Source organism: Nicotiana tabacum, chromosome 6, assembly GCF_000715075.1.
Source record: "Nicotiana tabacum cultivar K326 chromosome 6, ASM71507v2, whole genome shotgun sequence".
In the NCBI taxonomy this organism is placed as follows: Eukaryota; Viridiplantae; Streptophyta; class Magnoliopsida; order Solanales; family Solanaceae; genus Nicotiana; species Nicotiana tabacum.
The window spans coordinates 145,491,367-145,508,010 of NC_134085.1; the positions used below are offsets into that span (position 1 = coordinate 145,491,367).

General features: G+C 39.1%; 1 protein-coding gene across 4 annotated transcripts; it reads right to left on the reverse strand.

The window, feature by feature from the left end:
* Positions 1–9,640: 9,640 nt before the first annotated feature.
* On the reverse strand, positions 9,641–13,082 carry LOC107811518 (protein IQ-DOMAIN 21). 4 transcript variants are annotated; one of them, XM_016636466.2, is made up of 6 exons: positions 12,968–13,082; positions 12,798–12,885; positions 12,597–12,697; positions 11,133–11,438; positions 10,626–10,994; positions 9,641–10,503 (listed from the first exon to the last, which is right to left on the reverse strand). In XM_016636466.2, exons 3-6 carry the CDS (start codon positions 12,675–12,677, stop codon positions 9,850–9,852), a joined length of 1,410 nt encoding a protein of 469 aa, XP_016491952.1. In that variant the 5' UTR covers positions 12,678–12,697; positions 12,798–12,885; positions 12,968–13,082; the 3' UTR covers positions 9,641–9,849. The 4 variants fall into 4 exon arrangements, with proteins under 4 accessions (XP_016491952.1, XP_016491953.1, XP_016491951.1 ...); XM_016636467.2 differs by having other exon boundaries at positions 13,021–13,074; XM_016636465.2 differs by having other exon boundaries at positions 12,798–13,000.
* Between the last annotated feature and the right edge of the window lie 3,562 nt (positions 13,083–16,644).

The window sequence follows — 16,644 nt, forward strand, 5'->3', positions numbered from 1 at the left end:
GTGAAGTCAGTCCGGGAGGAGGAAGGTACGCAATTTCCTATCTACTATGTTAGCAAGACTCTAGGCGCAACCGAAACTAGGTATCCTCATGTGGAAGAATTGGCGCTCGCTTTGCTAAGCGCCTTCAGAAAGTTAAAGGCATATTTCTAGTGCCATCCCATATGTGTTGTAACTACATACCCGTTGAGAAACATAATGCATAAACCCCAACTTTAGGGACGACTGGTCAAATGGTCCATGGAAATCAGCGGGTATGATATCGAATATCGACCCCGAACTACCATCAAATCTCAAATTTTGGCAGACTTCGTAGCTGACTTTATACTGGCCCTAGTGCCCGAAGTCGAAAGGGAATTGTTGTTGAACTCAGGGACTTCCTCGGGGATCTGGACCCTCTTTACGGATGGTGCCTCGAACGCGAAAGGGTCCTGCCTTGGTATCGTGTTAAAGCCACCAACGTGTAATGTAGTTAGGCAATCTATTAGAAGTGTAAAATTGACTAACAATGAGACCGAGTATGAGGCCATGATTGCAGGTCTCGAACTGGCTAAAAGCCTGGGGGCTGAAGTAGTCGAAGCTAAGTGCGATTCCCTCCTGGTGGTGAATCAGGTCAATAGAACATTCGAAGTAAAAGAGGAACGAATGCATAGATACCTGGATAAGCTGCAGGTAACATTGCATTGATTCAAGGAGTAGACCCTGCAACATGTACCCTGATATCAAAACAACGAGGTCGATGCTCTAGCTAACTTGGGATCGTCGGTTGATGATGATGAATTCAGCACGGGAACGGTCGTACAACTCATGAAATCGGTAGTAGACAAGGGTCACGCCGAGATAAACTCGACAAGATTAACTTGGGATTGGAGAAACAAGTATATCGATTACCTGAAGACTCGAAAGTTGCCCTCGGATCCTAAAGAATTGAGAAATCTATGCACGAAGGCGTCCAGGTTCAGCCTATCTGAAGATAACACTTTATTCAGGAGAACGTTCGATGGACCACTAACCATATGTCTAGGACCAGGAGATATTGAATATGTCTTGAGAGAAGTTCACAAAGGCACCTACGGGAACCATTCGGGTGCAGAATCGTTGGTTCATAAGATAATCAGAGTCGGTTACTACTGGATCGACATAGAGAAAGACGCGAAGGAGTTCGTACGAAAAGGTAATGGATGTTAGAGGCCTACTCCGATGATCCACTAGCCCAGAGAGTTACTGCATTCGGTCTTGTCACCTTGGACATTCATAAAATGGGGAATGGACATCGTCGGTCCCCTGCCATGGGCGCCCAGTAAGGCTTAATTTATATTATTTATGACTGACTATTTTTCTAAATGGGTTGAAACCCAGGCATTTGAGAAAGTTAGGGAGAAAGAAGTTATTGATTTTGTTTGGGACCATATAATATGCCGGTTCGGAATGCAAACCGAGATTGTATGCGACAATGGGAAGCAGTTCATTGACAATAAGGTAAGTAAATTTTTTGAGTACCATAAGACCAAAAGGATCCTATCAACACCTTATCACCCTAGGGAGAACAGGTAGGCGGGGTCTACTAACAAGACCATACTCAAAAACCTCAAGAAGAGATTAATTGACGCCAAAGGAAAATGGAAGAAAATTTTGCTCGAAGTACTGTGGGCATATCGTACAATGTCAAAATCTAGTACCGAGGCCACCTCGTTCTCGTTGGTCTACGGTGCTGAAGCTCTAATATCGGTCGAGGTAGGAGAATCGAGTTTCAGGTTCCGATATACGATCGAAGAGTCAAACGGTGAAGCCATGAGCATAATCCTGGATCTATTGGACGAGAGGTGCGAGGCTGCCCTGGTCCGGTTGGCCACCCAAAAACAACGGATCGAAAGGTGTTACAACTGGAGATCCAACCTCCAACATTTCAATATCAGGGACTTGGTGTTATGAAGGGTGACAGTGAATACACGGAACCTGAATGAAGAGAAGCTGGGACCGAATTGGGAAGGTCCATATCGGATTGTCGAGATTACCGATAAAGGTTCGTATAAACTCTAAGCAGTGAACGGTGAGCGACTATCGAACAGCTAGAACGTAACCCACTTAAAATGATACTACTGCTAAGGTACAACCCCATTCATTCTTTTCTTTACATATATTATGAATTGGACTAATGTTTGCCGGCAACGACCAAAGAATGATGCAACTTTTAGGCCTGAAAGCACATGTTGTACTCTTTTTCCCTTGAACCGATTTTGTCCCAAATGGGTTTTCCTGCAAGGTTTTTAATGAGGCAACAGTAGATCGTGCTAAACTAGAATTGAAGACTGGTTATAAACCATAGTCGAGGATCACATCAACAGTATCCAATCCCTCTTTACGATTGGCCTCGAATACTGGGGACCATCATCGTCGGATAATGATTTTAGCAAGGAAGGAAACTTTGTTCTTGAATAGTCTGGGCTCAGTGGATAGGATTTACTGTAAAGGTCAAACGGTCAAATTAAGCATGCCCGGATAAACCACCTAAGCCACAACAAGAAGCTGTACACACTTACAATCTTGTATATTGTGCACAGAAATAAAAGAAAGTTTCTACCTTATAGATACATATTTTGTCTCATAAGACTGTTACATCTTGTTCCTTAAATATATCGTGCCCATGGGCCGCCTCTGTTTGGATCCAATAAATCACCCCTACTCGGGGACTATCGTCCAAAATAAACTCGGACGGCTCGAGTTATCAAGCCCGGAGGCATAACACCTATTAGGCTGCACCCGAACCTAAAAGGCTACAACCACCCCCACTCGGGGACTATCGTCCAAGGTAAGTTCGGACGGCTCAGGCATCGAAGGCCGAAGGTACAAAGCCTATTAGACAGTGCTTAAACTTTAAAAGCTATAACCACCCCTACTCGGGGACCGTCGTCCTAGGCAAGCCCATACGGATCGGGTATCGAAGCCCGGGGTAAAAAGCCTAGTAGGCAAAATCTAAACTTAAAAGGCTACGAACATCCTAGAAATGGCTTGGAGACGTCCGAAGCCCGTAACCAAAACTTAAGGCCTTCAAAAAACCAAAGGCTACGTTCAGTAAAATTATAATCTAAAAACATAAGTAAGCGTTTTGGAGAAAACTTTCGGTCATATCAAGCCCCCCCAGTTTTAAACAAAATTACATTAGGAACGAGCCTTGTTCGAACCTCCGAACGGAGTTCCGATTACTACGATTTATTCCATGCTAAGACATTCGAAATCTTTGCAATCATAAAAAAAGGATCCAAAAGAAACGAGCTTGAAATTTGTCGAAGGGAAAAAGCCTTGTATATATATATATATAAAGATCTTTATAAAGGCCAAATTGCCTCAACAAAAAATACAAAAGTACACAAACAAAGAAAAATCTACAAAGCACCTAAGCAGCCTTACAAAGGCCAAACGACCTCTACAAAATATACAAAATATACAAAAACTAAGAAAAGTCTCCAATGCACCTAAGCCAGATCTTCACCGGAGCCCGCCTCGTCACCGGGGCCATTGGGGTCTTCTTTGTCCTCGAGTTCGCCGGAGTCTTTAGAGACTTCCTCATCCTTAGGGTCAACCACTTTGGCTTTGAGTTTTTTAGCATCTTCAATCTCGGTCGACAGTTCAAAACCTGGGGCATGGACCTCCTCGAGAGCCTCCCTTCGGGACTGCCACTTCACATACTCAACAGTAACTTTCAGGCGGTCTTGGGCTGCCTCGACATCAGCCCTATATTGGGCCACCATATCTTTAGCATCGGCCCTGGTTATTTCTAACACAGACCGTGTTGATTCAAGCTCCTTGCCAAGAGCATCCCATTTAGCAATGGCCGAGCCTAGTTGAGACTGGAGGTCTTCGATTTTTTGAGCTCGAGCTTCGGCTTTCTCTTTCGCCACTCGGAGTTGGACCTCCATCGATGCCAGTTGCTCATGGGCAGTCTCTTTCTCCGGAGTTAATCAGTCTTTTTTTTTCTTTCCATCCGTTGGCCATGGCCTTGACCTTGTTCATCTCGGCTCGGAGTTGGGCGATCTTGTCAATCTTTTGCTGAACCTGCAAGGTTTGGTCGTTAGTCGCCATGTCTAACTCGTCATCACTAACTTCAAATTTCTTTACCTGTTCCACCAGGTCAGCATGCTCACTCTTAGCCGCATCCAACTGGGCCTAAAGGCTCTTGATAACTTCTTCGTGTTGCTCGCTGAGAAGCTTATATGAATCCCTCTTCTCAGCAAGCTCCCTAACCTCGACCTCAAGCTGGTTAACCTCATCCCCTGTACCTGAGAAAACTTTCATGGTGAAGAACCAAGGCCTGCAAATATAAGAGAGAGAAGACATGATGAACATTACAAACTTGGTTAGAACACGAAAAAGCGAAATGACACCTTACCCGGTTCAGCGCCTGCTGCGCTTCGTTGAATAAGCACAACACCTCTATCTCGTTTATTCTCGCCTGGTTTTCTTAGGTTACCAGACACCAGAGATAGCTCGCCACTCCAATGAGGGCATAAAGAACCCGGGCAACCTCTGGGACACTGATGATTTTTGACCTCCTTCGGCCGGGATCCACACTCGGGGCGGGAAACCTGTTGATCAGTTTTGGTCTCGAAGTTAGCCCGATAACTTTTGAAGGAGGGACTTTCCTCGGCACCTCCAAGTCACCCAACCCAGAAGAGTCTTCTAGAGCGGTCGAGTCCACACCCTCAAAAAAAAGAGCGAAGGGGATCGTCGTTGAACTGCTCTTTCACCATTCGGGCTTTATCGAACATAGACTTGGTGAACGAAAGTAACCTGGTAATATCTATCACACCGGGTGCCTCCTTCGGGGCACTGCCGACATCCTGGGAAGTCTCAGCCCCGGCCTCGTCATCAACATCCCTAATCTGAGGGAGATCAGCCTCATGGATCTTCTGTTCAACGTCCCCCCCTTTAGGGGCCAACGACTCGTAGGCCGCAAAAAGATCTTCCTCCTCAAGCTCATCCCTGAGCTGGTAGAGCGAGTTTGAGTATGGTGCTCGGGAGCTGGAGCTCTCCTTTGACTTCCGAGCCAATCTTCTCTTTGGTTTTTTCTTCTCTAAGCTCGGGGAACCCAGAGCCTTTCTTTTCTTCTTCTTCTTCTCTTCTGTTGCAGCCCCGAACTGCCCCCAAGTAGAGGAATCAACTTGCAAGTCCTCGTCCTCGACCGGAGGCCTAAGCTCGACGGTCTTAGGCAAACCTATGAAAAGGAAATAAAAACGTAATGCTAAAAGAAGAAGCCTAATGTAACTTATTTGGGGAAAGAAATATTACCATGGGAACAAGCCTCCTAACGGCCCTTTGAAAGTTTGCGCCATGAGCGCTCGGAGTAAAGCATATGTGTGACAATACCCTCAATCCAGTCCTTGAGCTGAGGGACAACGTTTGGGATTCGGGCTACAACTGCACCACCACAAACACCGATAAGGAAAAAAGAGATGAACATAAAATCAATACTCAAAGGAAAGTTGTACTTTTGTGATGCATTCCACCTCTCGAAGAATGGCCTAACTGCAGGGATCAGGTCCGAGGTCCTGACCCGGACAAAGCACCCCGCAGCCTCGATCTCGGTCCTTATCGATGCTTGAGAATGGGGCTTTGCTAGTCCCGTGCACGAGCTTTATCAGTCCCCCTCGGAAGATTCAGGGACTGTACAAAAGGAGTAGATGATTTATAGTGAGCCGACATAAATCGATCTTGTTCACAAAGAATCGAAGGAGGATTACGATCCTCTACAACGATGGATGGATTTGATCGAGGCATACATCGTATCTCCTACAAAAATCTATAAAGACCGGGTCCACCGGACCCAGTGTAAAGGGATAAGTGTAAATACTTAGATATCCCTCAACATGAGTAGTAATGGCATTCTCCGAGTCGGGGACCACTATGTCCTTGTCGGACCAGTTGCAGTCCTTTCAGACCTCGGGGAGGACATCTTCGGTGATTGAGCAAATATATCTTGGTGCCTCCTTACGTAGACCCTGCACCGAAGAGGGGTTCTCAACCTTGAAGTCATCAGCGACCGAACAACCCCACGGAATGAACATTTTCAAAAGAGGTTAAGCAGCCGGTTCATCGGTAGCTACGTCAGCAACAGACCTCTCGAGGCCGACCACATCAGGGTGGTTTCATTAATTTTGGTAATTGGTTGGAAGTAGAAGCCACCTTTTGGGGAACATATTTGGAGGTTTTGGCCATTGTTATCTGGAAAATCTTGAAAAAGATAAAGAAAGTTTGAAAGATGAAAGCTCAGATGTGTTGGCTTGAGTAGAAAATGAGTAAAAATTTGATACTTACGGAGGAATCTTGAAGAATAGAAGTAAAAATACTAGAGTGTAAAGAAGGATAGTAAAATCCTGAAGGCTTGAGGGTAGAATCTTGGACGTAAAGTGAAAAACAAACAAAGAAGGGGGATATTTATAGAGGCCTCCCGACGTTTCACATCCACAGATAGCCAATCGACGGCTGACACGCGTTTGAGGTCATAATGACCTAACCGACGAGAAGTTTCGGGTTCTTTGTCATTTCTGTCACGGCGTGTTGAAGAAGGAATCGAGGAGCTCATGTCGTTTCTCATCAACTTACTCTCCGAGAAACGAGGGGACTATCTATATACAGGTAAAATTGAGCTCATGGTATGCCTCGATTTCCGATGAAATAAATGGAATAAGAAATGTGAAGGCGAGGAACCAGAATCGAGGCAAGGGGCCCCTCGATCGGGGTTCGAGAGAAATGCCTGCCCTTGAGGATATCGGGGCCATAGCCCCAGGTTCGGTTCGAACCCCAAAGGCCCCGGAGAGCACTGCCTGACGATCGAGCACGACCAACAGAAGACCGTGATATCGGCGACCGGCCGGATATCACGGTGTAGCTCTCGGCACGTAACGATAGAGAACCGATGATTAGTTAAACAAAAGATATTTTTACCTTTTATAGAATTGTACATAGGGCAAAATTCCCCTACTTTATAAAGGGGAGTCTGATTATTCATTAAACACATTATAATACACGCATACCGAGGCAATACTGTTATTTTCTCTGTTATTCAAAGTTCTTATTCTTGTTCATCTGTGCTTGGTCATTGTGAGTCCGGATAGAGGGCAGACATTTCATTAAGGCTGTTGCTAAGTCCGAAATTATCCTCCTCAAGTGGTTTGATAATTTACTACATCTTTTATCTGTTTAGTCTAACACAATTTATCGTTTGTATCGAATTAATCTGTGTAGCCTTTAAATCACTTACAAATTTAATTATTATCCGTTTTTGAGGGTAAACTATATCGTATCATTAAATTCGTATTACGTAACGACGAAAAGTGTTACTTTATGGAACGAACGATTTGGTAGTCGTATCATTACCTTATTTTTTTTTATCTTAGTTTGCCCTTCCTTATTATTAAATAAAATATGATTTTATCCTTTACCCAACCTTTTGTATAATAATTCTACTTCGTACCTTAGTTTTTCTTTATAATATTGCAAGTTTATTCTTCATATTGTTGGTGCATGACATCATGAAATGATGACAAACAATATAATTTATCCCAACATTATACATCAAAATGATATAGTACAATGATATACAATACATAACAACCACCCAAACAAGTTGTTACTTCAGGCGATTGTTTCTATTGAGTAATAATTGAGAAGACAACTTTTTTTAAAAAAATTGATAATTTAATTAACTTGGTACTTATCATCTTTTTCAAGTTGTTACTTCACATGTTTATTGACTCCAACTACTTATACTACTTAGGGGTCGTTTGGTTGGAATACGGCTTATGCCGGTATAAGTTATGTTGGGATAAGTTATGCTGAGATTAGTTATATTGGGATTATTGTTTATTTACTATTTGGTATGTTGTATTAAGAATGACAATTGCATAATTTCTAAGAAGAAAGCATAAGTTATGCCGGTGCTAATTACCCCACCCTTTATAAGGTATAAGTTATCTCGGTGTTAAAATTTACACCGGGATAACTTATACCTGACTTGCTAACCAAACAGAGTATTAAGGTGGTATTAAATTTTTATACCACCCCTATACCTCCTTATACCTCATACCAAACGACCCCTTAGTTTATAAGCAACCTAATTGTGTAAAGATTATTTTAGTGTTTAAACATAAATTGGTTAAACCAGAATTACTTTTGGTTAATTTTATTTTTCATGTTGTTAAGAGAAGAGCCCGTTTGGATTGACTTAATATGTTTTTAACAAAATAGTTTTTAAGTCATTTTGTAGTGTTTGGAGAAAGTAAAAAAGTGCTTTAAGCACTAGTTTTTAACCTAAAATGACAAAAACAAGCCAAAAGCTAAAATTCCTAACGCATGACTTTTGGCTTAAAAGTCACTTACAACAAGCCCATCCAAACGGGATCGAAAAATAAGAAAGCTTCGTTAGATTCTTTGCCACTATGGTTAATATTAGGGGTCGTTTGGTAGGTTGCATACGAATAATGCTGAATAGGGTGTATTAGTAATGCTGGTATTAGTTATGCTTGCATTAGTTATGCTGGTATTAGTTATGCTGACATATTTCTTATCTATTGTTTGGTTTGATATATTAAAGCATTGCACAATTTCTAAAAAGAATTGTTTGTTTACAAAAATGCCCTCAAAACCAGTCCATCACTCTAACTTTTTAAAAGAAACATATGTTGAGAAATGTTTTTATATGAAAAAGTTTTAAAAAAATTATTTGATTTGTCTACCTATATTGTAATATAGAACTAAATATTTATTTATAAAAAAGAAAATATGCTAAGTATTTATTTATTTAATAGGAAATAATTTTATTTTTCACAATTTGGATTATTTAAACTTGCATTAATATAATAACAAGCATATTTTAATAAAGCATAAATTTTGAAGGATAATTTTGTCTTTAACTAAGCTAATGCATGTATTAAAATCCATTGCATTGCTAATACCATGGTTTTTTTATGCATTAGTTATGCATAAGATAATACCAAATAGAATGTATAACTAATGTTTGCATAAGTAATGCATAGATTCAAAATATTTACCAAACAAGGTATTATTAATACACAAAGCTAATGCATACATTATTTTATCTAATGCATCTTACCAAACGACCCCTTAGAGTCTTTGGCTTGTACATTTTCTTTTTCCTTTTTCCTCTGTATCTCCCAATCTCTTAATAAATACAAACAAGTTTAGGTGCGAACATAAAGTAACGAACTGAAAAGATAGTAAAATCAGAATAAATAGTCAAGGAGAAATAAAAAGAAAGCCGTACGTTTCCTTTATTTCCTTGGAACTGAAGGAAGTATATTTCTTAAAGCTTGTATTGTTTTCTGCTTTGTGCATAACCATGATATATGATGATTTTTTGATTTGTGCATAGCCATGATATGATATCTTCTTCTTGCTCTTCCAACTGGGTCTCATATATTTGCAAGTGTAGAATTTAACTAGATCAAGAGCCAGATATTCTACAAATTTCATGCCTTCATTTTCCTTTTCCTCCCTCTAAACAACCCATAATTATGACCATATAGAAAATAGTGTCCAATGGTAAAAGTTGATTCCTTCCTTCCTCTCCAATTCACAAACTTGACCTACTACTTATTAATTAAATGGTGTCAAAGATTTTGAAAAGTTTCAAGATAAAAGGAGTCTCATATAAATTGCAACAGATGAAATAACAATAATTTTATCGTACACTTACGCAGATTATATTTTACAAACAATGCAAATACTCAAACTTTATATTTAACAATTCAAGTCAAAATAGGATACTGAAATAAAAACATTAAGCTATTAGCACACATCAACGGCATTATTGAGTATTTTATTTACCACAAACGATCAACTAAAATTGTATCTCCTGCCATGTACTCCTAATGGCGAGGCCCGGTCATCGCCACTTGATTCTGGACTGTAAGTTGCCATCCATTTATTAGCATATCCACTACTACGATTCGTCGTAGTTTTTGGGCTTGGGCTTCTCGAGACTTGATAGATTGCTGTTGTACTTGCTCCTGAGCTCGATTCAAGGCCCAATCCATAGTGTGTTCCCTTCTTTGTTGATGTATTCCATTGCGCCGCTGGTGGGCTACGATGTTTAACATAGCCTTGACTCCTAACCTTAGCTTTTGCAGACTGAGTTGGGGCCATGTAACTTGGGACAGAATCAGAGCTTGACTGACGTTGTTGCCGGGCTGAATATGGGCTTGTTTCAGCTTGGTCGAAAGCATGACGGGCCGAGTTAACATTCTCTGAGCCCAATGGGCCAGTGACTAGATCCATTTCTACTGTCTTCTCAGACATGTCACTTGTGGTGGAAATTGTCACATAGGAGTTGTCCCTTGGCACAATGTGTCTTGAGTATTGGTATGGTTGCGAAGCCATCCAACGCTCGAGCCAACTCCAACTCCATTGCGACTTTTCGCGCTCATTGCCAAAGAACTCGGCGTCCTCACCATGTGGATCGACGTGCAATAGTTGTTGTTGCTGGTTTTGCTGTCAGCACCAGTAATAATAGTAAGACAACATTAGAATTCGTTTTATAGTAAGTTAGGTAAGATAATGGTGTGTGTAATAAAGACAAATTTTAGTAGATAGTAAGAGGAATTATAGCTAACCTGATAGGCAAAGGCATAAGAAAGAGCTCTCTCCCTTTTCATTTCAGCATCATATTTTCTCCTACTGCTTTCTTGGATCTTGTCCATGCTTTGGTTCCTGTTATCCCAACCTTCTGTCTCTAAATTTTTAATGGGGCTGGTGTGCTTGTGTTGTTGTTTTTGTTCATTAGCGTGCCTTCGCGCTTCTTCTAGCTTGCTCTCTAGCTTCTCCTGGACTAACTGGAGTCTTCTTGCTCGTACTCTGGCCTGAACACGTACTAATGCTTGCATGCATCTCATGGTCATCTGTGCTTGTTTCCGCACATTATGTCCCCTCACTAGTGCTTGCAGTCTTACCAATCCTTTCAGAGCGCGCAAAGCACGCCTTGCCTACAAAATTAGTAACATATAGCTAGCTAGCCAATTAAACCTTCTCATATCTAATTAACATTACTAGCATATCAAGGACAATGTGACATTTTATTAGAGTGACACAGAAATAAGAAATTGGCTAGGCTTTTATGTTACCAGATATCCCCTGTAGTATGATTGAATAAGCGTGGCAGCTCTTTCCTCTGTGGACTCGCGGCCGTAGCCACCAGCTAATCTAACGACTTTAGCAGCCGCTTGAGCAGCTGCAACAGCTGCCTCAGCGGCTGCAGCCGTGGCCACTGCAACAGCAATGGCATGGTTATGATCTTCAGCCACTGTAGACGATGAATCGACGTTACTCTCTCCATGGCTAATAAGATCTGGAGAACTCCCTGTTGGAAAATGTTCAAGTGACACAACTTCTGGAGCTTCAGGTTGCCATTTGCTGTCTAATGTTTCCTTCTGAAAAGCATAAAAGAATTACTATACTAAACAATATTAACACTTAATAATCATACTATTAACCCTGAGGGGTACAAGTAGAAAAACAAGACGTCCTCAAGGTCCCAGGTTCGAGCCTCCCCCAGGGCCACTGGAGGCATTGAAAAATGGTCGCGCATCCAGGGCCCTGTGGAATAGTCGTGCCCGCATGCGGGCACCGGACACCACAGTTAAAAAATAATAATAAAAAAAAAAATCATACTATTAAATATTTGGGATATGATCTTATTTATGGGATATTGTAACCTCATAGTAAAGGGAGCCTTGGCGTAACTAGCAAAGTTGCTGCCATGTGGCCAGAAATTTACGGGTTCGAGCCATGGAAACAACCTCTTGCATACATGAAGAGTAAGACTGCATATAATAGACCCTTGTAGTCCGAACCTTCCCCGATCCCGGCAAATAGCGGGACCGGAGCTGCCCTTTTGTTTTTTTAATTGTAACATCAGAGTGGTGGTGGTAGTGGAATGATTGAGAACTAACGTAAACAGCACATGTAATGATGAATATGGGTGGGAAAGAAATAGGTGGATTGAAAGCAATATGTCCTGAACTCTGCCATTTCCCTAGGGTCATATTGTAGGGGGGACCAATAGTAGCCAAAAAAAAGAGTAAATGACTAGGTTGTTTATTTCTTGAAGGGAAAAATGCCCATGAATTGCAGCTTCTGAGATACTATATTGGAAGGTTTTTAGCAGAGATCCAACAAAATGACATACTCATTAAAAAGCAAGAGATGATAGTATAATTATGATTTATTGATATTATTGGCATAATGGCATTTGTCTTGCTAATGTTAATGATAGCAATTATGCTAAAATTATCACATTAATTGTCCTCTTTTACGGAATTGAAGGGAAGAAAACAGCAATTATCATAGAACAACACAAGGCAATATAGCAAATATAATAATAATTACACCCGTAATTAGCAAGTCAGTGGTAATTAATTTGGATCATAACGTTGAAAATCAGGGAAAGATTTCTCTCTAAACATGAATAACCAAAGAGAATTCTGCCCTGAAATAGACATGGAAATATTAATGACATTAAAAAAAATGCTGTTGTTGTTCTTCTTTCTCTCTGTTGATCATAAGATGTAAAAACTACATGAACTGACCTTCTTCTCTGGTGAATCCTTGGGAGAATGTTTGAAAACTTTCTTCACAGATGAAAACCAACTACTCCCTTTCTTGCCCATAATTCAGCCAAAGAATTGACCTTTAAGAACATGCATTCAGCAGATCATAAACATAAAGATAAGAAAAAACAGAACTTTCCCAAGTCAAATTTCACAGTGATCCAACAAAAAACACAAAACCTGAGGACAGAATTAAGCTACTGTTGCTGAATCATGATCTGTTTTGTTTCTTCATGTGCATCTTTTGACAGCATTAAGGATGAGAAAACTGAACAATAAAGAAGAAAAAAAGAGTTGGCTAATAATAAGACAAGTAGTAGTAGTATTTGGTAAGAGTAGTAACTGCAGACCCGCTCATTTTGCCGTTAGTATTTATCATTCTCACGGGGGGTCAAGGCAGTACCTTTCCTTATGGAGTAATGTTTAGTGCCTCTACACTCTATAGTCTATACACTCTCCTCTTTTGTTACTACGATACACTTTCACTAATCTATATACAGTTGGCATCACCAACTGGCCTTCTTACACGTGTCTTTTACACTATTCTTGCCCCCCTTCATAGGTCTCGACCATTTCCTTGTTTCCTCCTAAATATATCACACTCAATATTCATTCATTGTAATCTTTTCAAATAAAAATGGTCAGTTTATGCGCACTTCGATTATAGCACTAGGTAACTGCTAGTATCTTCTATTGGCACCAAAAATATTATATCTTAGACTCGAATAATAGATTTTTGTGTAAAATTTTATAAATATTAGATATGAACACATAATTTTAAAAATATAATGAGTTTAATGTGAAGACCTTAGACGTTGAATTCATCAAGTCAAAATTTTGAATCTGCCTTTAATGATTGGCAAATGTTAAGAAATCATTTAAAGTTATTTTGTCTATATTGAGATTTGAATCCTAATCACTCATTGATTTTTACTCACTTTATTAATCCTTAGGACACACCCCAAGATGCTACATTTTTGTTAATATGCCAAAGTATATATGTTTGTCTACATAGTTTAATTACAAAACATTGGTAAAATTAATGAAGGAGTTGAAGGATGCAGATTAAAGTAATATATTAGAAAAGGTGTTATAGGAAAAGATTGGAGTGGACCTTTTTCCCTTTTTTCAGGGTAGTTTACATACCTTAATGGGAGTCAGGTGATGTACCTGGAATAAGACAGTCCAATTATTGAATACATACAAGTTGAGCAAGGTGTATGCAAGGCCTAATTCGGAGGTTCACGGGCATGATAATGACATAGTATAAATTATGGAAATTGTGATTGTGTTCATTACTCCCATCTTATTTTAGTAATTCAGTTTAATTATATGTATTGTGCTATTAGTATTATTCTTAGATCTTTGTTACTACATGTGTTTCGTTCGCTTCAGTTATCTTATTATTTTGTTGTTGTTACTGTTGATTGGTATTGCTTCCTTTTTTCACCTTTCCTTGAGTCGAGAATCTATTGGAAACATCATCTCTATCTTCACAAGAAAAATATAAGATATGAATGCACACTATCTTCACCAAACCTCATTTACATTGAATTTGTTATTATTGTGGTTGCTAAGGGAAAAAGAACCAAGCAAAATGTTAAGAAGATCTAGACAAAGTTAAAAAACACTTCTAACATGAGCGAAATAGACTTACAATAAAAGGTGAGCTTATATGATTAGGTAGATAAGAGTGTTTTGCTTGGATTTAAAGTGTTTTGCTTGCATTGAAGCGAGAGTTGGTTTGATTCTTGAATTAGGAGGAAGAGAGAAGCTTTTATGGTGTACCGTCCTTAATGATTTAATGATGGTTTGTTCAAATTAAGTTTTGTGATAACCACCTCCCACCTTAGTTATTAGTCGTTTGTCTTTTAATTTTTTCTCTAAGAAAATGAAAGCATAGACAATATTCACTAAGAGATAGTATTAAAATAGTAACATCTGATTTTTAGCTGGTAAGAAAGTCGTGGAATGCACAGATCTCTTTAGAGATAGAGGCAACTATCTTGTGATAGTGACACGATCCGAGATAAAAAAAAAATAGAATATGAAAATAACAATGATTAAACCAAAACTAATGATATGCTTGATTAAGATGATCAAAGTAGCCTGAATAATAAAGTATATGAGCAAATCTAGAACCCTAAGTGAATGTCTCAAGCAACAATTGAAATAATATCCGATCACCTTCCAAGAATGACAAATTAAAAACCCTAAATATAAAGAAAGGAGAAGAAGATTACCTTCAAGAACCCAAGTCTTGAAAAGATGTAATCCAAAGTCGAACTCGAACCAAGAGGTTCTCAAATCTCTTTCAAAAGTTTTCTTATGTCAAAATATGCTAAGTTGCTAATGAAATAACCCTAGGATGTTATAAATATCCAACGGGTAAAATAGGAAAAGTTTCAAAGTTAATTTTCCAAAATAAACTCGCCAAGCCAAACCGTAACACACTGCTGAACCGTGACGAATTCCAGAAGCTTATTTTCTTCAGCTCTTCAGGGCCCTCTTGAACTGTAGCCGACGGTTGGTGAAACCGTGTCACACAACTCCAAACGTGGTATTTCTTTGCATGAATCCACAAAATGATTCTCTAAACATCTTCTAGATACTTGTTGAAGATCATGCAGGTTCCTTAGCGTGCATCCCTTGGACGTTTTTGGACTTGGAGCGGGTCAACGGTCCACTAGATAATTTGGTGTCATTCTCAATATTCTCTATTTTTTCCGGACTATTCAAGATCATATCATTCTCCCCCTCTTTAAAAAAAATAACATAGAAAAACCATAATAAGATGTAAAACTTACATGATAAACAATACTTTTTTTTAATTACCAAAAAAAAAAAAACAATACTTATTTAGTATTAGCAAAATAAGATAGTGTCCATGCATCCACTTGATCCAATTACATCTATAAAGTATAAACACTCCCATAGAAAGCATATGGACATCATCATACCGACAAAATTTATGCCAACCCAGATACATAGGATTAAAATCTCTCTTAAATTCATTATACATATGATGTATACTAGATAAAGCTAATGCATTAAAGAAATAATTACACAAATCCCTCTTCCTAATGATAGAATCTCTAGGTCCTAAATAAATATCATGCCAATCCTCAAAAGGATCTAACTCTAGTTTCAACATAGATCTCTCGGTGTAAACTAAAGAGGATGACTCATCAAAATTAGAAACTAAACAGGTACAGATATAAACACTAAAAGTAATATCAAATAGTTTGCTTCCCTTCATCTTTGTAGTCTTCAGTCTTGACATTCTCTTCTAAACTTGAGCCACTATATTCTTCTTTCAACTCAATCCCCGCGGCATCTAAGTAACCAAAATATCCATGGGCCTTATTTTTCTTATTGGTAACATTTATCTTTATGTCATCATCCCATAAGGGCTTAGAATAATACACCTTAACTTGACCACTCGCATTCTCATTATTGTCCTTTTCCTCGTAATCTTTTTCAAATTCCTGTATAAACAGAGAAATAATACTAAAATAAGAAATTGTTAATGGATTAATATATGAACAAGATTGATGCTCCCCTGAGCTCTCTTTTCATTCTTATTCAACTTTTCTTGTGCCATGCTCTCATCACATTGCATCATATTATTCTCATGAGAAGAAGATCAAACTCACTCATTAAGGAAGTTCGCTCAACAACACAATTATTAATATGAAATTGAAACAAATAACCAACAAAATCATTAGTACTTTGAGTGATGTCTCCACTTAAAGCATCAATTCCCTCAGAATAAGGTGCACATTCAACTTTCCCTCTTCTTTCAAATATATTATTCATAAGGCCACCCTATATAAGACCATCGAGTTCAGACTCATATGAGTAATTGTTATCCAAACTATTGAGCTCAAGTAGTGAATCATCACAACAAACTTCATGATTTGCAACAAAAAGTAAAGATTCACTAGGCTCACAATAGTCACAACGAACACAAGCACTTATACGAGAATCAAATTCTCTCAAACAAAAGGAGTTGTGATTAGTCATT

Coding starts and splice junctions, on each gene's coding strand:
- LOC107811518 (XM_016636466.2), bottom strand. CDS start 12,677: ATGGGCAAGAAAGGGAGTAGTTGGTTTTCATCTGTGAAGAAAGTTTTC. Junction 11,439..12,596: donor AGGATTCACCAGAGAAGAAG/GTCAGTTCATGT, acceptor TATGCTTTTCAG/AAGGAAACATTAGACAGCAA. Junction 10,995..11,132: donor CATACTACAGGGGATATCTG/GTAACATAAAAG, acceptor CTAATTTTGTAG/GCAAGGCGTGCTTTGCGCGC.